We start from the raw sequence: 24,727 nt of genomic DNA, 5'->3' as shown, positions 1-24,727 counted from the left end.
CTCATCTGAAATTTAAATCTAAAATTTATTCCCATACTCCTTGAAGCTTGCTATTTGGTTGATATATCATGTGCTTCAATCATGAACCAAATTGCAACTCTAATATTTGATATTTTTAGCACCATTAAAATTGATCTTAAATGGCTCTAATTTAATGACAAAAGAGGGAGAGAGAAAGTTAACTATTGGTAAATTTGAATTTTTTGAAACTCTTGAAACCCAAGTGGTTTGATACATCAAAGTTGAATGATCAAAAGCTCTGAGTCTGTTTTTTCATCTGTGAGCTCTTCAATTCCCTTGAATAATGATTGAAATAAGTTTTAAGTTGCTATAATTTACTTAATACTTGATAAATTTTAGAATGCAATTTTTTCATGCTGTCAAAAAGGGGGAGAGAGTAGATTGAGTATATGCTTAATTGAATATATATTAGCTTGGGTTAATCAGAATATATTATGAACCATTCATGAAGTATGTTCTTAAGGCATATATTTATTTACTTCATATTTTACATAAATGAATTAATTGTGCACAAATCCTAAAAGCATAATATGCTTTATTTTGCATATACCCAAAGTTTCATCATCAAAGGGAGAGATTGTTGACCCAACAGATTGATGTTGATGAGAACAAAATATTTATATATAATACTGATGATTTTATATTTTTGGAGAAGTTAAATTTGTTTCATAGGGACCTCAATGAGGTTGAAAGATTAGAGAAGCACGGAGAAGTTTTTTTGAATAGTTTTGGGAGTTTCTGTAATGGACAAGTCGATCCCGAACTATCTCAAGTTGACTCCTAAAAATCACAAGTTAACCCTAGCGCAAACGAGTCGACCCATGAATGGTCATAGACAAAAAATAGAAAGCAGTCAAAGACAGCTCTTTTACGAGTCAACCTCTAAAGAATTCGAGTCAACTCCTAAAGATTACGAGTTAATCTTTGAAGAATTTGAGTCGGCTATTTGCGCCTAACAACAATAATGGCTAGTTTGTAAAACCAGAATGGTCATATTCACTCGCAATGGCTAATTTCTCCTCTCCAATAGCTAGAAATGGCTCTCCAACAACTTTTTAGGCTATAAATACTTTCAAATTGGATTAGAGAAGATGATGGATTAAGGAGATTGAGTGGATGAGGTAAAAAAAAAGAATACAGGTGAACACCACTTCTTGGGTTTCAACTTGAGGATCAATTTGAGAAGTGACTATTCAAAGCCTCCTTCTACTTTAGAGCGAGCTTCCAAAAATCTATAGAGAGAGAGCTTCAACGGCCAATCATTGAATTTCATCACAAGATCAAGAGCTGAATTCTACTCACGAAGATTCCATCATTTAGAGCAAATCAAGCATGAGCTACAACGAGAAAATCCAACATTTATAAAGGCCATTGTGTATGTATTTTTCTATCTTTATTTAGTACATCAAATTAGAAAATCTCGTATGGAGTTTTTGGTATGGCTGACACCATGAAAATCAGCTGGCTTGTAAGGTTGTGGTTGATTGTCCTAAAAGATCGACTAAGTTTTGCTGATCTTGGAAATCAACAAAGAGTTCCCAAGGGTTGGAACTCGATGTTAGTTTAGTTTTGCTAACAAAATAGCTTGGTTTTGGTTGATTGCCAGAAAAAAGCAAATGGGTTTGGTTGGGAGCTCGAAAAATAACTGAGTTGTATTCTTGTTTATAAGTTATAACGAAATTTCTAAGGAGGAAGCCTTAAGGAAGAGACGTAAATGTAGGGTTGGCACCGAACCACTATAAAATCTTGGTATTTGATTTGTTTATGCTTGTTCTTATTTTCTGCACTTATCTTTAGCATTTATTTCGCTGTGCATACTTGTGTTTTACTTAGTCATTGATTAAGTTTGCAAAAAGTTTTGAAAAACCTAATTCAACCCCCCCCCCCTCCCTTGGGTTGTTATCTTGGGCAACATTTGTCATACAAGGTGTGATGCGTACACCATACGTATCACCTTTCTTGAAGTTGAAAGCACAAAGGAAGTAAGAAATTTTCATTTGACGAAGTCTAGAAAATGAAATTCTAACTGAAACAGAAAAAGAACAAGCATAATGGTCGTTCTCCCTACGAAAGTAATAAGGAGACCATTAATATATGCTACTTAAAGTCTTCAAATAATATATAGAAGCATTTTTCACATGCTATGAGAATTAGGCATTTACAGATATTTGTCTTTGAATTGTAAACTTCCTGGTTATCAAGGAGTGCAAGGAATGTACAGTGTTATATTTAATGATGCTATCACTATCTCATGCGAGGCAAGATATTGTTGGGAACCCGCCCATGCCGCTGATATTTCAAAAAAAATCAGATGGCAGCGGAATCGGCATAAGCGGGATCGACGTTCATCGCATGAACGTTGTTTCATGAACCGTTCGTAGTTAGATAAGAATTAAAACTTTTAAATGCATTTAGAAGATCAGAACTTCACCTTGTGCGGGTAGATGATCACCGCAAACTGAAGTTCGTGGTCTAGGATGAAGGTTCGCTTGAAGCCGTTCAAGTGCCCGGCCTCTACGGGTATCCACACGAAGCAGTGATCCGATCAAAGCTCTCTTGTCTTCCCGGGGTGCTAGCTCCCTTGCAAAGACTTCTTTTGATGGCTGATTTTCTCTCTTTCAATCAACCCTTGATTGTGCTTGAGAGGAGGAAGAAGAAGGATGAAGAAGAGAAAGAAGAACGAAGCCCCTTGCAGCCTTCCTTTTTCTCCCTGCGTTGGAGCCAAGGAAGAAGACCAAGAGGAGGGAGACGCCTCCTCTTCTTTTTCCCTTTGCTGATGGCGGCTGAACCAAGGAAGGGAGAGGGGTGGCCACGGCTTGGAAGAGGAGAGGAAGAGCTCATCTAGGGCGCCGGCCCCCTTTGCCCCTTTTTATAACCATCTAGGGCTCCTACAATCTAGGAGCCCTAGAGTAATTACCTTTCTCTTCTCCCTTCTCCACATGGAAAAGGGAGGGGCATATTCCCCTCCTCATGGTTAACCCTAATCCACATTAAGTAGGGTTTGAAATGCCCTAATGTGGTCAAGCCCTAATCCAATTAGGCTTAGCCCAACGGTGAACATATTAGGATCCAATCTAGGTAAGTCCTAATCCAATTAGAACTTAAATCAATTTTGACTCAATTGAACTCTTCAATCCTAATCCAATTAGGAGTCTTATTGATTCATTAGATTAATAATTAATTGTGACTTAAGAAACCCTAATCCAAATTAGGACATATTTAATTTTAGTCCTAATCCAATTAGGACTCTATTTGAATCCGAAGTCCTAATCCGATTAGGACTCTAGGAATCCTACTCCAAGTAGGAATCCAATTTTGATTCAAAACTCCTAATCTCATTAGGATTGCAAGAATCCTTTTCCAAGTAGGAATCCCAGTCCTACTCCAACTAGGATTCCCAGTCCTAATCCAATTAGGACTCTAGGAATCCTACCCGAAGTAGGACTCTTGTTTTAAGTCCAATTAATTAATTCCCTTTGTTCCTTCTTCAACTTCTTATCAATCAAATTGATTACTTGTGATTCATAATCACTTTTCAACCATCGGATTGGTCAATACTTCTAGTGTGTGTGACCCCATAGGTTCTATTCTGACTGGTAGTGAGATATATTGTGATCTCTATCACTATATCATTGAAAACTCCTTTCAATGGGTTGGAACGATTCCAACTCAACTCATTAGGATTTATCGATCATCGAGATAATCCCTGTGAGTCCCACCATCTACCAATGACACCTAGCAGTATGTAGTGGCTACCCAGTAGAATAGAAAGATGAACCTCTAGGTGCAGTTAACGTGTGATACAGTCCTACTATCGTGGATCCCTACAGGACGGAGGTCATGGACAACTCGTCAAACCCCATCGTCTGTCATATATCAAGATTTATGTTGACTTGAGTTCGATAGTGGAAAACTCTTTTTTCACTTTATATTACTGCCCTGGCCAAGGTCTTAGAACTCAGTCTAACAAATCACATAGGATCACTCCTCTTCTATCAAGGTCGATAGATTCCTTATAGGTGCGTACCCTACTCCTACAGTGAACTTACTGCAGCCAATCTACACTGCATGGACCCATATGGCTAGAGACCTATGTATGTGTGCAAGTCAAACTACAATAACCTCACTGTGAGTAGCCGAAGCACCGCAGGTCAAAGGACCAGTCACACTACTGGCAACATCAAGCAAGTCACTGACGAGTGGATAGACATCCAAGTGACTTCTTGTCTTGGTCACGCTCAGTACCCTTGTTCTCTAACAAGCACCTGCACTATCACTTCAGTGTCCCCTACACTGTGGGACTCAAGTCTCGTCCATCCAGAAGGAAAGTGATCTGTGCACTGATCGGATCGATCACCGTCCTCGTGATGATTCATTGATCAGGAGCATTTTAGAAATTAATCACCAATGATACATGGCTCAAATTCTCAACTCTTGAGAATATGTATCATCATCTTATTAATTTCTTGGACGATCATAGACACATAAATAATATGAATGAAAAAGATGCCTTTTATGTTATTCAATAATAAAACAGTCAAGTACAAAATTATGTCCCTAGAATCAACCAATTGTGTCAGCCAAATTGGCTTCTAGGGCATACATCTAACAGATATGGTGCACCACATGTATCTACTTTCTTGAAGTACAAGGCAACAAAGAAGGTTGAAATCTTTGTTTGACTAAATTTACGAAATAGAAAAACCTAACTAAAGAAACTTATGGAAGAGTGGTGAACCTGTGCTTAAAAGGTTTTTTCTCCCTACGAAGTAATAAGATCACTAACAATATGCTATGTTCAATCTTTGAATTGTGAACTTCCTAGCGAAAGAAATGTGTTAGAAAAAATGTGAAGAAAGTTTAGGAGTTCATCTGTGCTGCTACGTACTGATGCATCTGGCTAGAATAAAAAATTTATAATTTTCTTTCTACTAATAATATGCTACTTGTTGGATTTCAAAGAATATATGGAAGCATTTATTACTGTACAGCACGGCAATTAGAAATTTATAGAGTTTCGTCTTTAATTGTCAACTTCCTACCAAAAGCAATGTGCTAGAAAATGACAAATTAAGGGAAAACTTGGATTTTATTTATACTTAATTTAGAGTTTTAACATTAGCTGAGGAAGGCTAGTAGGAAGCATTCAAACTCTTTTAAGCTTAATTTACCCGATTGTTGCGAGAGAGGGGCACTAGCATATGCTAATTACTTCTTATTGGTTTGTTTTGTTTTTTCAACCTTCCTCTCCTCACATCCGCACCCTCTTTCTCCCTCTTTTCTAGTCTTACCTTGGTGGAGTTCCAAGGCTGTACCTTTTATTTTCCCAGTAAAAGCTGTTTAGACCTCTCCATCTAACTTTTGCTCTTAAAACTATAAGAACAAGAAAAGGAGGTGAATTCATACATAACTCCAAATACTGGTCTGCTCAAGAGAATCTCTTAAGGATGGTGCATGGATAAGCCCAAGTCAATATGTTTACCATGTTCTCTTAATTTCGCATTAATTTTTGTTGGAAGGAAATAAAACCCCCAAAAGACTACTAACCGTACTTAATAAACATAGAACTTCAAAAAAATCTTTTAAAATAAAAATAGTTATTAAACGAGTCAATGATGTGCATTATCAACATAAAAGAATTTAAAATGAAGAACTGATCACAATATTGAAGGAGCGACATTCAGACACACCCGCATCACGTAAGATAATTGATCCAAGCACCTATCAAGATCAACTTCCTCAAATGAAATTAAACTAGTCCCATCTTTAACATTCTTTTGACATCTACTTCCTCAAAATTTGTAACATCCAACATATCGTTTTTTGAGGAGAAAGTAAGGGGAATATTGGAACATCTACCATATCTTGAGGATCCTAATTACCCTTCACCAAGCATCGACATAATTTAAATTTAGGTTTTTTTCTTTTAATTTCCCTCAAAATGGCTATCCTTTACAAATGCACAACCAATGCATGATGAAATAAATATATTCACTGTCTTAATTAATGTGAGGAAAACGTGCCTTCAAGGACATATGAAGATGAGCAATGTGTGGAACTTGATAGAGCACGGGGGAAGCAAGATGTCACACCAAATAATATAGCAACCTTCATTTGAGGGAAGAGGGAATTGATGTAGTGGTGCCGCTGTTGCCTGTGAAGGTGGGGAACTGTCGACTAAACCCATTAATGTCCCAACAACATTACCAATTTCCAACCTTCAATATAAACACAATAACTTCCACCATTCTCCACCAGCCATCAGCAATTGGTCTAGAATTTAAGTGTGTTTCGGGGGCTCGTTCTGGCCTTTTATCTAGGCCCAACTGGGAGGGCATGGAAAAACCTTGAACTAGTCCTTTTGACCTACAGCTTGTATTGCTAGGAGCCTTCTCTTTGGGTGGACGAGTGCCTGTGTTCTAGTATTCTCCACTTGTAACCGAATGCTATTGCATCAGCATCAACAGAACCCTCTTGTCCATTTTCAGGTTGGTGTCCTAATTGTGCACTTTCAGCTATCACACTTGCACTATTATCAACTACAAGATCATCCCACTTCCAAAATAACATTAGGCCGTGAAAACTAGCTCAACACTAATGATTTCAGTAGTAGAGAAATGTGCTTTAGCATCTTATGTTCCATGAACTTGATTAGATACATGAGTCTTAACATTTCTATTTCATGAACTTGGAGAAATTCACCTTTCTTGGGAAGGTAATGCTGAGATTTCTATCTTTGCCTCATTGAAAATTAACTTCTCTAACCAACAGATTAGGTTGGAAGAGTCCTTGTTGAGATGATGTGGTCATTATAGAATGAAGATGAAGGAGAAACACATGCTCTGGTAACATACTGATAGTGTAGAGTTAAAACGAATACAGATCCAATTTTTTTTAATAAGGAAAGAAAATACCCATGTTGAATGATCTTGTTTGTAAAATAATTATCAAAGATCCGAATTAAGTTAAATAGAAGATGTTTTAGCTTTGCCTGTCACTTGAATGAATCGACGTGTCACGCCCCGAGCCCGAGGCGCGGCAGACGCCGCACGCCCACACGGCGGGACCGCACAGGCGTGCAAGGCAGCAGATCATATCAAAACAGATACAACTATTCAAAGATGACATAATTATTTAAATTGTTCAAAAGCAGACTTACAAAATTTCAAAATAGCATATGCCAACATAATTTAAATGTCCAAACTAAACTAACTAAAATGTCAATAACTGAAGGAATCGTCGGAAAATCTAACGCACTCCCCAATCCCGTGTGATCAAGCCTCTGGATCTGAAAAATGAAGAAAACAGAATAATGAGCTACACTAGCCCAGTAAGCAACAAAATACCCCAGAGTGGGGTCAGAGCATATCAGATCAAAATACAGGATAATGTCTGGAATAAATCATAAATAACATCATTTGTTGTTTTCAAAACTTATTATCATTTTTCCAAAAACTCTTATACCAGAATCTCAACATAATAGGCTACGGCCACGTAACCCAGTGGCATGGGTTGCACAAGGTGCCAAACACCACTATTATTATGCACCGGTGGTACGGTGTCTAAATACCACTATTCTAATCACCGGTGGTACGGTGTCCAAATACCACTATTCTAATCACCGGTGGTACGGTGTCGAAACCGGTTCCTCACAGATTACAAGTCGACAGGGCCAACGTATAATCCCCATTGGCGGGGGCCTAGAACAGAACAGAACAGATCATAGCCATGCTGAGAATACATATATATAAAAACAGATTTCATAAATTTCCAATCATAGTTTACGGATTTCAAAGCATAATTTTCAGAAATTTAACATGCCAGACCCATTTTACTAAATACAAAACATATTTCAGAATTTAATCTATTTATCAAATAATTTAGAAATCACACTCGAAGTATTAAGTTACTTACTTCTTTTCGCTTGATTCCTACTTCAGATAGACGGATCAGGTTCACCTGTTTAAATTTAATTAATTCCTTATTAATTTCAGAGCTAAGCAAATCCAAAAATAATACTATTGGTCACGGCCCAACAGGGTCCAGAGTTGGCCCATAATGGGCATGGCCAGATAGGGCCCATATTGGGCACGGTCCAATGGGCCCACATAGACCCAGCTAAATAGGGCCCCCAAGGTTGGCTTCTAACTGGTTTATTTATGCAATAAAATTTATTGCAGGGACTAATACTTAATTACAGGGTACTGTTCTATAATAAACTTTAGTGGAGGGACCAATCAAATATACTTGGGGAGCCTTATGTAATAATCTTTCTTATAGGGACCAAACATAAATTACAGAATACCCTTTTTGTGAAATAATATACTGGCAAGGGCTTATCTACAAAATTTCATTTATTGGCCAAATGGGTTCGGATTCCGGGTTCGGGTTTGGGTTCGGGTTTCGGGTTCGGGTTCGAACTCCGGGTTCAGGTTCAGAGTTGAACTAGGTTTCGGGGTTTGGACTGAGTTTCAGATTTGGACTGGGCCCACAAAAGGGTACGACCCAAATAGGGCCCGGACTAGGCTGAACTGGGCCCGATTTGGGCCCACAAAAAGATTATGGCCCATCTGGGCCCAACACTATTGAACTGGGCCCAAGTTGGGCCCACAGTGAACCAGGCCCAAGTTGGCCCAGTTCGGCCCACGATGGGCCTTCATCTTCCCCAAACTCCCCATGGACAGGGGAGATGGGTACCAAGGAGAAGGGAGAGGGGAGAGGGGAGAGGGCTGGCTAGGTGGCCGAAGGCCACCCCTCGGTTGACGGCCAGCCGGCCGCGGAGGGCGGCCGACGGCCGCTGTGACGGCTAACGGGGAGGAGGGCAACCGAGATGATCTCGGTTTGTAGGGGCGAAACAGAGGAGAAATCAAAGGTAAATGGCAACGAAATGAAGAGCCAAAGAAGAGGCCTACCGGTGGACTGGAGGCGGCAGATTCCGGCCGCAGGTGGCTCAGTTCGGCGGTCAAGTGGCGGCGATGGCGGTGGGGCTCTCCGACAGGAAGAAGATTTCAAAACAGGGGAGACTCGCGACGGGGTTTCGGACAGCGCTCGGCCGGGAGGGCACGCCGGTCACCAAGGAGAGGAGGAGGAGGGAAGGAGGGAAGAGGAAGGGGAGGAGACGGAGGAGAGGGAGGAGGGCTCGGGTGATCTCCGAAGGAGGAGGAACGGGGGTTTTATGACCCCATTTCAACGGCTCTCCGTTGCGGGAATTGCGGCGGAGGCGAAATCAGCGGCCGTGCGTGCGGCCGCGAGGTGGACGCGGGACGACCGCGATGCAGCCGCGGGATGCCCGTGGCGTCTCTGCGCCCGAAGAAGAAGGAGGGGATCGCGTCTGCGATCCCCTGCTACGCCCCTTCCAAAAGAGGCGTTGGGCTGAAGTCGGCTGGGGCTGCCGGCTTCAGCCCAGTATCTCACATTCTCTCCTTCTTAAGAAAATTTCGTCCTCGAAATTTGAGAGATCTAGGCCTTTCAAATTTAGAAATGCTCAGCCTATTGAGTAATACAAATCCAAGTTCTCATTCTCCTCGGTCAAAATCAGTGATAGATAGCTTTAGATCAATTATCAAAACTTTCATATAAACTCGCAAGATTAACACTAGATAAGTGACTAACTAAAATCTCAGACTGAAATTATCATCTTGATGCATGTTCACTCGAGATCGGATCAGGATCGATTCACAATAGGATTGACTAAAATTAGTTGTGTTGGGGATAGAACTTGAAATAAAATGAATTTGATGCTCATATTATGGTAAGGAGCTGATCCCACAATAGATAATGACCAACCTTAGAGTCAAATCATTATATTGCTAAGAATATGATTCGCAAAATGAACATGTACTGATGATCATTAGGTAGCAATGATTTATCTCAAAAATGATTTGCATCAAATCACAAAAGCAAGTCTGGATAGACAAAGTATTGATACTATGATTCAATATGCCGCAAAGCTTTTAACTTAAATTTATAAATCATAAGATGGAAGCAAATAATGCATGGTTTATTCCGATACTTAACAAATTAGGACCATATTTAATCAATAATCAACCAATCTTGGTCATGATATCCTCAAATTTTTCTTAGCATACCCAAAAATAGCAAAGTCTATCCAAGAGATAACATAATCTTATCATGATTGACCTGAGAATCAATAGCATACACCTTCCCTTATTAACAAAATCTTTCATTATTGAACAACATAGTCTTTCATAATAACATGTTACCAAAACACAGTCAATATTTTTGACCAGTTTAAATTGACTCAGTCCATCATACTTTCGCTGCGCAACTCTGATCAATATTCTCCAAAATTTCTTAATGATCCCAGATCATCAACATTTTTTTTTTTTTATCCAAGCAAAATTTTATCCTTGCTTTCCAAGTACACTAGGTCATGATTAACCCTTGAGATAGTTGTCGTATTTGTACCATCGTATAATCAAGTAATCATATTCTAGATCCAAATTTGAACTAAGCCAATTCTAGTTTCCCTTGACAATTCCATTATACAAGTTAATATTTATTCTAAGCTTTGTTAATTAAAAGATTCTAGATTAACTTACTCAGGAGCTTACTCAATCATCCCGAATCTTTTCTTTTAGGCTAAACTTATTTGGGCCTCTCATAAAATCCCACTTGCATTTCTCATATGGTGATACAAAATCCACAATCAACTCACAGCCTTGATTAATAAATATTTAACTCACACAAATCTAATAATCTGGTTCAAAGATTTACAAGAAATTCCTCCAAGATATAAGCTCTATGATTTTTCATTGAGATCAATTCCTTAAATAAGTAAAATATTTTTTTATTTGCAATACTGCAAACATTTCGGAATCTTGTAAACTACTAGACTTAGAGAATCTATTCAAAACACCACAAACTCATTAACTATTTCATCCCTTTAATAATAGTTCCCATTTTTTTTTAATATATATATTGCAGATAAAAGAATCTACTAATAACACAATGATATCCATATTGATCAAAATCAGAAACACTATACTTTCCAACGAAATTTTTCATTAACAAGAAAAACCATCAAGAACTTTTCCAAATCAAAGAGGACCTATTTTCGACCAACCCAAAAATATTTTAATACTCTAATATTCTCAAGACGTACTAATTGACTTCCCATCAAAATACCAATCTTAATTGTAAAACGAAAAGATATAAAATTTCAAGTCCCAAGTAGAGCCAAAGAAGAACTCTTGAGTCTCATCCTTAAATATATTTTACTTACATATAACAATTTCATGTTTGATCCGACTACATATTTTAACCTCGAAGAATATCATAAAATCTCTCCTAGTTCAAGCATTAGACAACTTCCTATGAACGAAACTTAACTTGCCACCAAATAATTAACTTCAAACTAGAAGTAATATCCACAATACCTGATATCAAGTTGAACTTCAAAAATAATTACATTGCACGATAATATTCCATGATTAACATTCCTTCACTTAATTTAGTCAAAATCTAATTAATCATAACTTGAAATACAAATTGCTCTACCAAGAATACTCTCGGAATAGCTTATTCACACTTCGGTTACGACCATAATTAGGTTTCATTCTAATTTTAGCATTTCAAAATTATGATAAAATAACTCAAATTTATCAATAACAAAAGCAAATAAATGCCTTCGTCTAATGGCCTAATGTCCACCCATCTCTCAAACTTTCCGATGAATCCTAAAGATCCTAAAACTTAAGCTCCATCTGACTATTTCAAACACAATCCCTAGGAATCTGAAATCTGAGCTCTGATACCACCAAATCTGTCACGCCCCGAGCCCGAGGCGCGGCAGACGCCGCACGCCCACACGGCGGACCGCACAGGCGTGCAAGGCAGCAGATCATATCAAAGCAGATACAGCTATTCAAAGATGACATAATTATTTAAATTGTTCAAAAGCAGACTTACAAAATTTCAAAATAGCATATGCCAACATAATTCAAATGTCCAAACTAAACTAACTAAAATGTCAATAACTGAAGGAATCGTCGGAAAATCTAACGCACTCCCCAATCCCGTGTGATCAAGCCTCTGGATCTGAAAAATGAAGAAAACAGAATAATGAGCTACACTAGCCCAGTAAGCAACAAAATACCCCAGAGTGGGGTCAGAGCATATCAGATCAAAATACAGGATAATGTCTGGAATAAATCATAAATAACATCATTTGTTGTTTTCAAAACTTATTATCATTTTTCCAAAAACTCTTATACCAGAATCTCAACATAATAGGCTACGGCCACGTAACCCAGTGGCATGGGTTGCACAAGGTGCCAAACACCACTATTATTATGCACCGGTGGTACGGTGTCTAAATACCACTATTCTAATCACCGGTGGTACGGTGTCGAAACCGGTTCCTCACAGATTACAAGTCGACAGGGCCAACGTATAATCCCCATTGGCGGGGCTAGAACAGAACAGAACAGATCATAGCCATGCTGAGAATACATATATATAAAAACAGATTTCATAAATTTTCCAATCATAGTTTACGGATTTCAAAGCATAATTTTCAGAAATTTAACATGCCAGACCCATTTTACTAAATACAAAACATATTTCAGAATTTAATCTATTTATCAAATAATTTAGAAATCACACTCGAAGTATTAAGTTACTTACTTCTTTTCGCTTGATTCCTACTTCAGATAGACGGATCAGGTTCACCTGTTTAAATTTAATTAATTCCTTATTAATTTCAGAGCTAAGCAAAATCCAAAAATAATACTATTGGTCACGGCCCAACAGGGTCCAGAGTTGGCCCATAATGGGCATGGCCAGATAGGGCCCATATTGGGCACGGTCCAATGGGCCCACATAGACCCAGCTAAATAGGGCCCCCAAGGTTGGCTTCTAACTGGTTTATTTATGCAATAAAATTTATTGCAGGGACTAATACTTAATTACAGGGTACTGTTCTATAATAAACTTTAGTGGAGGGACCAATCAAATATATTTGGGGAGCCTTATGTAATAATCTTTCTTATAGGGACCAAACATAAATTACAGAATACCCTTTTTGTGAAATAATATACTGGCAAGGGCTTATCTACAAATTTCATTTATTGGCCAAATGGGTTCGGATTCCGGGTTCGGGTTTGGGTTCGGGTTTCGGGTTCGGGTTCGAGCTCCGGGTTCAGGTTCAGAGTTGAACTGGGTTTCGGGTTTGGACTGAGTTTCAGATTTGGACTGGGCCCACAAAAGGGTACGACCCAAATAGGGCCCGGACTAGGCTGAACTGGGCCCGATTTGGGCCCACAAAAGATTATGGCCCATCTGGGCCCAACACTATTGAACTGGGCCCAAGTTGGGCCCATAGTGAACCAGGCCCAGTTCGGCCCACGATGGGCCTTCATCTTCCCCAAACTCCCCATGGACAGGGGAGATGGGTACCAAGAGAAGGGAGAGGGGAGAGGGGAGAGGGGAGAGGGCTGGCTAGGTGGCCGAAGGCCACCCCTCGGTTGACGGCCAGCCGGCCGCGGAGGCGGCCGGTGGCCGCTGTGACGGCTAACGGGGAGGAGGGCAACTGAGATGATCTCGGTTTGTAGGGGCGAAACAGAGGAGAAATCAAAGGTAAATGGCAACGAAATGAAGAGCCAAAGAAGAGGCCTACCGGTGGACTGGAGGCGGCAGATCCCGGCCGCAGGTGGCTCAGTTCGGCGGTCAAGTGGCGGCGATGGCGGTGGGGCTCTCCGACAGGAAGAAGATTTCAAAACAGGGGAGACTCGCGACGGGATTTCGGACAGCGCTCGGCCGGGAGGGCACGCCGGTCACCAAGGAGAGGAGGAGGAGGGAAGGAGGGAAGAGGAGGGGGAGGAGACGGAGGAGAGGGAGGAGGGCTCGGGTGATCTCCGAAGGAGGAGGAACGGGGGTTTTATCACCCCATTTCAACGGCTCTCCGTTGCGGGAATTGCGGCGGAGGCGAAATCAGCGGCCGTGCGTGCGGCCGCGAGGTGGACGCGGGACGACCGCGGTGCAGCCGCGGGATGCCCGCGGCGTCTCTGCGCCCGAAGAAGAAGGAGGGGATCGCAGACGCGATCCCCTGCTACGCCCCTTCCAAAAGAGGCGTTGGGCTGAAGTCGGCTGGGGCTGCCGGCTTCAGCCCAGTATCTCACACGACGTCCATAGGTCAATGTTATCAGGCCTCACCAATGAAACGGAGAGTACTCAATAAACAACATTAAGAAATAGTCATATCTTTGATCATATACTAATCAGATTTTTTTGACTCTTTGAGTTTGGTTATTACTCTAGAATGTTGCAACTGAAGTATATTTGTTTCTTCGTAGTTTACAAGCTTTGTTTGTTCATAGATGCATTCAACTTTGCGCTCGCAATCATTTAAATATCTCAAGACAGAGTTTAAGATTCAAAGACTCTCCACGGAGTCTAAATGTCACCAATGCACCACATTGAGGAATCCATGCTGAGGAAACTACTAGAAGTACTACAAGGCAGAAGAGTGTAAATCCATAATACCGAGGGGCCACATATTGAAGATGCCAATGAAGACGCCAAATTATAATATAAAAAGTTAAATGCTGTGATAACCTGGAAAAAAAAACATCTTTTGAATTAATAGACAGTTAATAAGTACATTATATTTTGATCAGAATGCAGAGGGCATGCTACTTAGAAGTGAATCTTTCAACATGTAGAACCTTTTGAGAACAAAAATGTTTTTGTTCTGCTTGACTATCAAATAGTAGCCGATATCATGATAATGTTTCTTACCTAGTTTGTTGTATTCTGGGTGTGCGGCAAGATAATTTGGTCCAAGTCCTTCTTCATCTACAACATTACTCTGACAAACTACATAATAATATAAATTTAAAATCTGAGAATAGAGGTTCATCAGCTAACACTGAAATGTGAAGGAAAAAGCAAAAGTCAATACTGATTTATTTGAAAAATAGCAAGAGAAAAGGTCTGCACATACGAGGGACAACATTTTCTACTGACATGTGTAACTCCATTGAGACTTCATGTATCAATCATTCATTGTTCATCAGTAGCTTTGTGCTATCTATAATCAACAACATGTCTATAGGGTTTCTAAAGATAAATTAACAGCTACATTTTGTTTTGAGTCCTCCTTCCTTTGTCATGTACTGTTTAGTGAGTTTGAGGAAAGTCATATATAAGTCACTTAACTGGATTATTATCATTTCAACATTTTTTTTTTCTTGCTCAATGTGATTTTTTACAGCGATTCTCTGATAGGTCTACCAAGCTAAAATATTCGTGCTGATAATGTTCTATCGTCTTTTCTCCTCTAAAAATTGAAAAATTTTGACCATATCTCTTGTGTTGTTATAATCCAATGTCAATTAATTTGGGATTCCTTTTCCTTTTATGAGCATATGGGCGGCATCGAAATGCATATTTATGTTGAATCAGTTACAATATGATGCCCACACGCATTAATTTGTTCTTGTGTGCCCGACACTAAATCGATGTTCCACATTTGAATATTCTAACCAGTGTGAAACAAGAATATCTGGATATTCTTAATTGTCTATCTCATTGCCCTCCTTCAAATAATTTTGCTGGAATGCTAACTTGATCTTCCTTGGTCAACAAAAGATAGATTAACATCAATTCAAACTAAGGTCATGCAATCCACCTAACTTCCAATGTAATGTTTCCTACCTACAAGTCTCTGGGGACATCTTACGCTTTACCTTAATTAAGAACATTTTGGAAGTGGATATGGTATGGTCATAATGATAGATTGGCGGCTGACGACCACACGCTTATACGAGCATCGAATTCTTGAGGAGGCCATAGAGGACGTAGTTGATAGTTTACTTGGACCAGAACTCAAGAAGCATGATTGATGAATTATTCTTCTATAAAAGTACATTCTGATATGCAGAATTCTATCAGCACAAAATTGAAAGTACTTAGAAGCACACTGTTTGTGTTGAGAATTTCCATCCTAATTCATACTTACAAAGTTCAGAACAAAATGAGAAAAAGCTAGGCCAACTGATAACAAAGTAGATAAGCCCTATCTCTTATCATTTTGGTCAGTTATCCATTAATCTTATGTATCTAGCTGAAATTTTGCAGGTGAAGCGTAAGAGCATTCTGAATGCACAGCTCTCGGACATCTGCATTGGAACTACTGCAGCACCCGCGTACCTCCCAGCCCATTACTTTGAAACCAAGGAAGCCAAAGGGAACGTGAGAGAGTTCCACCTTATTGATGGAGTTGCTGCTGCTAATAATCCATTATGTACGCATCAAACCATGATGAAGAAATTTGATTATGATTTATGGATTGATGGTGCTAAGCTTTCTAATTCTGAACTTTCAGGCATTGATTGCGATTGGAGAAGTAACGAAGGAGGTGCACTAAGGGAACCCGGATTACTTCCCCTACAGACCTATGGATTATCGCAAACTTCTACTTATATCATTAGGGACCGGTTCAGCAAAGGTTGAAGAAAGGTACGCTGCAAAACGTGCAAGCAAATGGGGAGTTCTGGGGTGGTTGCTGAGTGGCGGATCCACGCCATTGGTGGATGTGTTTATGCAATCAAGTGCTGATATGGTTGACATACACATTTCAGTGGTCTTTCAGGAGGCTCTCCGGTCTGAATCAAATTATCTTCAGATTGAGGTATGAACATGTGATCAGTAAAGCATTAAAAAAAACTGGCTTGTTTTGCTATAAATGAAGCCTTATATGTCATGCATGCTCTTGAATGGAAACGCAGGATGATACTTTGAGCGGGACTGTATCTTCTATTGATGTCACGCCCCGAGCCCGAGGCGCAGCAGACGCCGCACGCCCGCACGGCGGGCCGCACAGGCGTGCAAGGCATCGGATCATATCAAAGCAAATACAGATATTCAAAACTGACATAATTATTTAAATTTATTCAAAAGCAGTCTTACAAAATTTCAAATAACATATGCTTACGTAAGTCAAATACTTTAATCAATCTAACTAAAGGACCAATAACTGAAGGAATCGTCGGAAAATCTAACGCACTCCTCAATCCCGTGAGATCAAGCCTCTGGATCTGAAAAAATGGAGAAAATAGAATAATGAGCTACACTAGCCCAGTAAGCAACAAAATACCCCAGAGTGGGGTCAGAGCATATCAGATCAAAATACAGGATAATGTCTGGAATAAATCATAAATAACATCGTTTTGTTGTTTTCAAAACTTATTATCATTTTTCCAAAAACTCTTATACCAGAATCTCAACATAATAGGCTACGGCCACGTAACCCAGTGGCATGGGTTGCACAAGGTGCCAAACACCACTATTATTAAGCACCGGTGGTACGGTGTCCAAATACCACTATTCTAATCACCGGTGGTACGGTGTCGAAACCGGTTCCTCACAGATTACAAGTCGACAGGGCCAACGTATAATCCCCATTGGCGGGGCCAGAACAGAACAGAACAGATCATAGCCATGCTGAGAATACATATATATAAAAACAGATTTCATAAATTTTCCAATCATAGTTTACGGATTTCAAAGCATAATTTTCAGAAATTTAACATGCCAGACCCATTTTACTAAATACAAAACATATTTCAGAATTTAATCTATTTATCAAATAATTTAGAAATCACACTCGAAGTATTAAGTTACTTACCTCTTCTCGCTTGATTCCTATTTCAGGTAGACGGATCAGGTTCACCTGTTAAAGTTTAATTAATTTCTTGTTAATTTCAGACTAAGCAAAATTCAAAAATAATACTATTGGACATGGCCCAACAGAGCCCAAAGTTGGCCCATAATGGGCACGGCCTGATAGGGCCCATATCGGACTCGGCCCAATGGGCCCGCATAGACTCGGCTAAATAGGGCCCCCAAGGTTGGCTTCTAATTTGTTCATTTATACAATAAGATTTTTTTGCAGGGACTAATACTTAATTACAGGGTACTATTCTATAATAAAACTTGAGTGAGGGGACTAAATAAATATAGTTGGGGGTCTTTATGTAATAAATCTTTCCTATAGGGATCAAATACAAATTACAGGAGTCCCTATTTCTGAAATAGCATACTGCCAAGGGCTTAACTGCAAAAAATCTGTTTATTGGTCAAATGGGTTTGGGTTTCGGATCCCGGGTTTCGGGTTCGGGTTCCAGTTCAGGTTCAGGTTCAGGTTTGGGTTCGGGTTCGGGTTCGGGTTCGGATTCTCGGGTTTGATCTGGATCCAAGTTGGGCCCATGGGGGTATTGCCCAACTGGGCCCAACCGGACTGGACTGGGCCCAAGTTGGGCCTGCAATGGACTGGGCCCAACGGCCCAATTTGGCCCGTGATGGGCCTCCTCCTTCCCCAAACTCCCCCCCACGAACAGGGGGAGAAGAAGAGACGGAGCAGAGAGGGAGGTGGCCGGCGGGGGTGGCCGGCTTGGGTGGCCAGGGGCCACCCCTCGATCGACTGCCAGCCAGCCGCCATGGGAGGAGGATTTGGGGGGTTTTTATCACCCCCCTCGTGATGGCTCTCCGCCGCGAAGATCGCGGCGGCCGAGCGAGATCCGCGGCCGCGGTTCGGCCGCGGATGAGCTGGAGGGGGGGGGGGTGCCGCGGGACTAGCGACATCCCCGCCCCGATCATCCCCGGAAGAGCCGGAGAGGATCGCAAATCGCGATCCTCTGTTCCGGCCTTCCAAAAAGAGAACGGGACTGAAGTCGGCAGGGGCTGCCGACTTCAGCCCGTGTCTCACATTCTCTCCTCCTTAGAAAAATTTCGTCCTCGAAATTTAACATACCTTAGCTTGCAAAAAGGTCCGGATATTTTTCCTTCATCTTGTCCTCCAGCTCCCACGTGGCTTCACGTTCTGAGTGATTGCTCCACTGGATCTTAACATAAGGAATCGTGTGCCTCCTCAATACTTGCTCTTTTCTATCAACCACACGTACAGGCTGCTCAGGATATGTCAAATCTTCTCTAAGCTGCAAAGGAGCCACTTCTACCACATGGCTCATATCTGGAATATACTTTCTTAACATAGAAACATGAAAAACGTTGTGGACTCCAGACAGTGAAGGTGGGAGTGTCAATTTGTATGCCACAGCTCCTACTCTTTCCAGAATCTCAAAAGGGGCCCACATAGCGTGGACTAAGTTTTCCGCGTATTCCAAATCGCATCACCCCTTTAACTGATCAAATAAGTCATCAATTTTTGGTAGAGGATACTTGTTCTTTATTGTTACTTTATTTATCTCTCGATAATCAATACATAATCTCATACTACCATCCTTTTTCTTTACAAATAAGACTGGGGCTCCCCAAGGTGAAACACTAGGTCTGATGAAACCCTTATCAAGAAGATCCTGCAACTGCTCCTTTAATTCTTTCATTTCAACTGGAGCCATTCTATAGGGGGTCTTAGAGATTGGTGTGGTACCAGGAATCAAATCAATTGCAAAATCAATTTCTCTATCTGGTGGCAAGCTAGGGAGGTCTTCCGGAAAGACATCGGGGTATTCATTTACTACTGGGATATCTTCAAATCTTTGATCTGACTGTCTAGTGTCAACCACTGTGGCAATATATGCCATACTCCCCTTTCTAAGTAGTCGCTTAATTTGCATAGCAGAAATAATTCGAGGGGAGGTATATGCACCACTGTCGATGAAGCTGAATTCAGTATCTCGAGGGATCTAAAATTTTATCCGCTTTTCATGACAGTTAATGGTAGCAAAGTGTGATGCTAAGTAGCCCATACCGAGAATTATGCCAAAGTCATGCGTATCTATAACTATCAAATCAGCAGGCAAGTCTTTACCTACTATCTGAACCGGACAAGTCTTGCAGACCTGATTACCCATCATCCCACTTCCAGCAGGGGTGTTAACATGCAAATCATACTCTAACAGCATGCAAGGTAGATCATGTTTTCGCACAAATATCGATGACATAATGAATGTGCAGCACCAGTATCAAATAGTATATAAGCATAAACAGAAGCAACCGGTAGTGTGCTGATCCCTCAAAGGATAATGACTAACCTTAGAGTCAAATTATTATGTTGCTAAGAATATGATTCACAAAATGAACATGTACTGATAATCATTAGATAGCAATGATTTATCTCAAAAATGATTTGTATCAAATCGCAAAAGTAGGTCTAAGAAGGCAAAGTATTGATACCATGATTCAATATGCCACAAAGCCTTTAACTTAAACTTATAAATCATAAGATGAGAGCAAATAATGCATGGTTTATTCAGATATTTAACAAATTAAACCATATTTGGTCATCAATCAACTAACCCGAGTCATGATACGTTCAAATTATCATTATTATTATTATTTTCTTAGCATACCCAAAAATAGCAAAGTCTATCCAAGAAATAACATAATCATATCAGGATTGACCTGAGAATCAATAGTGTTCACCTTCCCTTATTAACAAAATCTTTCATTATTGAATAACATAGTCATTCATCATAACATGTTACCAAAACACAGTCAATATTTTTGACCAGTTTAAATTTACTCAGTTAATCAAATTTCTGCTGCACAACTCAGATCAATATTTTCCAAACTTTCTTATTAATCCCACATCATCAGCAATTTTTTTTTTTTTAATATCCAAACAAAATTTTATCCTTGCTTCCCAAGTACACTAGATCATGATTAACCCTTGAGATAGTTATCGTATTTGTACCATCATATAATCAAGCAATCATATTCTAGATCCAAATTTGAACTAAGCCAATTCTAGTTTTCCTTAACAATTCTATTATACAAGTTGATATTTATTCGAAGCTTCGATAATTAAAAGATTCTCGATCGATTAACTTACTCAGGAGCTTATTTAATCATCCCGAATCTTTTCTTTTAGGCCAAACTTATTTTGGCCTCTCATGAAATCCCCCTTGCATTTCTCATACGGTGATACAAAATCCATAATCAACTCATAGCCTTGATTTATAAATATTTAACTAACAAGAATCTAATAATCTGGTTCAAAGATTTACAAGAAATTCCACAAAGATATAAACTCTATGATTTTACATTGAGATCAACTCCTCAAATAAGTAAAATATTTTTATTTGTAATACTGCAAACATTTCAGGATCTTGTAAATCTACTGGACTTTAGAGAATTTACTAATAACACAATGATATCCATATCGATCAAAATCAAAAATACTATACTTTTCAATGATTTTTATTTTTATTTTTATTTTTTATTTTCTTTCAAGCATCAAGAACTTTTCTAAATCAAGCAAGTCCTATTTTCGACCAACCCAAAAAAAATATTTAAATCCACCAATATTCTCAAGATTACTAATTGACTTTCCATCAAAATATCAATCTTAATTGTTTTAAGTCTCAAGTAGAGCCAAATAAGAATTATTAAGTCTCATCCCAGAGTATATTTTCCTTCTATATACGAGCTCCATGCATGATCCACATACAGATTTCAATAAATATTTTCTAGTCCAAGCTTTAAACATCTTTTTATAGATGAATCTTAAATTGCTACCAAAATAATTAACTTCAACTAGAAGCAATATTCACAGCGCCTGATATCAAGTTAAACTTCCCAAATAATTACATTGCACGATAATAACTCATGATTAATATTCCTTCACTTAATTTAGTCAAAATCTAATTAATCATAACTTGAAATACAAGTTGCTCTACCAAGAAAACTCTTAGAGTAGCTCATTCACACTTTGGTTACGACCATAATTAGGTTGCAGTCTAATTTTAGCATTTCAAAATTATGATAAAATAACTCAAATTTATCAATAACAAAAGCAAATAAATGCCTTCATCTAATGGCCTAATGTCTACCCATCTCTCAAACTTTCTGACGAATCCTAAAGATCCTAAAACTTAAGCTCCATCTGACTATTTCAAATACAATCCCTAGGAATCTGAAACCTGGCTCTGATACCACCAAATCTGTCACGCCCCGAGCCCGAGGCGCAGCAGACGCCGCACGCCCGCACGGCGGGCCGCACAGGCGTGCAAGGCATCGGATCATATCAAAGCAAATACAGATATTCAAAACTGACATAATTATTTAAATTTATTCAAAAGCAGTCTTACAAAATTTCAAATAACATATGCTTACGTAAGTCAAATACTTTAATCAATCTAACTAAAGGACCAATAACTGAAGGAATCGTCGGAAAATCTAACGCACTCCTCAATCCCGTGAGATCAAGCCTCTGGATCTGAAAAATGGAGAAAATAGAATAATGAGCTACACTAGCCCAGTAAGCAACAAAATACCCCAGAGTGGGGTCAGAGCATATCAGATCAAAATACAGGATAATGTCTGGAATAAATCATAAATAACATCGTTTTGTTGTTTTCAAAACTTATTATCATTTTTCCAAAAACTCTTATACCAGAATCTCAACATAATAGGCTACGGCCACGTAACCCAGTGGCATGGGTTGCACAAGGTGCCAAACACCACTATTATTAAGCACCGGTGGTACGGTGTCCAAATACCACTATTCTAATCACCGGTGGTACGGTGTCGAAACCGGTTCCTCACAGATTACAAGTCGACAGGGCCAACGTATAATCCCCATTGGCGGGGCCAGAACAGAACAGAACAGATCATAGCCATGCTGAGAATACATATATATAAAAACAGATTTCATAAATTTTCCAATCATAGTTTACGGATTTCAAAGCATAATTTTCAGAAATTTAACATGCCAGACCCATTTTACTAAATACAAAACATATTTCAGAATTTAATCTATTTATCAAATAATTTAGAAATCACACTCGAAGTATTAAGTTACTTACCTCTTCTCGCTTGATTCCTATTTCAGGTAGACGGATCAGGTTCACCTGTTAAAGTTTAATTAATTTCTTGTTAATTTCAGACTAAGCAAAATTCAAAAATAATACTATTGGACATGGCCCAACAGAGCCCAAAGTTGGCCCATAATGGGCACGGCCTGATAGGGCCCATATCGGACTCGGCCCAATGGGCCCGCATAGACTCGGCTAAATAGGGCCCCCAAGGTTGGTGTTGCCCAAGGTGACAATCTAAGAGGGGGGGTGAATTGGGTTTTTCTAAATTTTAGTGCTTTTAAAAACTTTCGTAATTAAGTGCGGTGAATGCTTTCATAAATTACTTGAATGAATTAAACCTGAGTAAAGATGAAAGATAATGCAAGAATAAGCATAAGAACAAGCACAACACAAACACAGCGATATATAGTGGTTCGGTGCACCCCAAGGCACCTACGTCCACTCCCCAAGCGTCCCCTTGGGAATTTTACTATAACCCCTCGGATTACAGTAGGATTGTTTTCCGGGCTCACAATCCAAAACCTTGTTGGTTTTACGGGCTCACCAACGAACCTATACACTTGGTTTTCCGGGCTCACCAAGAACCTTGTTGGTTTTGCGGGCTCACCAACGAACCTATACAACTTTGGTTTTCCGGGTTCACCAAAAACCTTTGTTGGTTTTGCGGGCTTACCAACGAACCTTTGTTGGTTTTGCGGGCTTACCAACGAACCTTTACAAAGTGTTTAAACAAATGAAAAGAAAAGATTTAAACTCCTAGATGAGCATATAAAGCAATATGAACAACAAGAAGAGTTAGAAAGAAATTATCGCTTTGAAGTCGCTTTGCTCTTCTTGGTCAAGGAAGCTTCACTCTTCAATGGGGGAAGGAGCTCTTAATGCCTCTTTGAATCTGCTCAATCCCTTTCTTTGATTCTTGAATGAAGCTCTTGATGAAGCTTGTCTTACTAGGGTTCTCTCTTGAATGCACTTGATGTATTTTCCCCAAAAGCTTACTTCCTCTGATGAATACTCCCTCTTAAATACTTCTCCAACCTCCAAATAGTCCTTTCTGACCGTTGGATTGAAGAAACTAGCCGTTTATAGCCGTTGGGAGTCCAAAAAGCATTTCTGCACAACTAGCCGTTATGTTCAGCCCGTGTTTGGGTCGGCTCAACCTGTCCTTGGGTCGACCCAACTTGGCCTTGGGTCGACTCAACCATTTCTTGGGTCGACCCTCTCAGTAACCACAGAAACCTCAATTTTCAGCCTTCCATCCCTTGGGTCGACCCAACCTTTCTTTGGGTCGACCCAACCTTGGGTCAGCTCAAACTTTTCTTGGGTCGACTCAAACCTTGGGTCAGCTCAAACTTTTCTTGGGTCGACCCAACTTTCAGAAAATTCAGAACCTTGGGTCGACTCAACCATTTCTTGGGTCGACCCTCTCAGTAACCACAGAAACCTCAATTTCAGCCTTCCTTCCCATGGGTCGACCCAACCATTCTTTGGGTCGACTCAAAGTCCACTTGGGTCGACTCAACTTCTTCTTGGGTCGACCCTCTCAGAAAATCCAGAGAACCATTTTTGAGTTGTTTGAGGATCTTGATGTTTGGGTCGACTCATGCTTTCCTTGGGTCGACCCAACTCACTGTTCATCTATGCCATATTTGCAGAAGTGTGCCAAATGATTTCTTGATGTGCCGGGGTCGATCTAATCATCCTTTAGGTCGACTCAATTCACACTTTGCTGCATTCTCAAGGTTAGATTCATTCAAATGAATAATGAAATATATCTATATCAATTTATACAAATATACTGAGAGTAATGAACTTATAAATGAAGTATCAATTTAACTTATAGCATGCTCTAGATAATTGCTTGTTAATCATCAAAATAACACTATCATCCTCAATCTCCCCCT

At 39.7% G+C, this 24,727-nt stretch overlaps 1 protein-coding gene across 1 annotated transcript in view; it reads left to right on the top strand.

Moving 5' to 3' along the window:
• Positions 1-24,727, top strand: part of LOC120105651 (patatin-like protein 3) — an 82,259-nt gene that overhangs the window by 47,030 nt on the left and 10,502 nt on the right. The window contains exons 2-4 of the mRNA XM_039118312.1: positions 16,123-16,288; positions 16,370-16,675; positions 16,773-16,808. Coding sequence (XP_038974240.1) covers positions 16,442-16,675; positions 16,773-16,808 — 270 coding nt within the window. The 5' untranslated portion in view covers positions 16,123-16,288; positions 16,370-16,441. The remainder of the gene's footprint in view (positions 1-16,122; positions 16,289-16,369; positions 16,676-16,772; positions 16,809-24,727) is intronic.

Source organism: Phoenix dactylifera, unplaced genomic scaffold (assembly GCF_009389715.1).
Source record: "Phoenix dactylifera cultivar Barhee BC4 unplaced genomic scaffold, palm_55x_up_171113_PBpolish2nd_filt_p 000333F, whole genome shotgun sequence".
In the NCBI taxonomy this organism is placed as follows: domain Eukaryota; kingdom Viridiplantae; phylum Streptophyta; class Magnoliopsida; order Arecales; family Arecaceae; genus Phoenix; species Phoenix dactylifera.
Note: the sequence above shows the minus strand (reverse complement) of the source record. Positions and strands in the feature narration are given on the sequence as shown.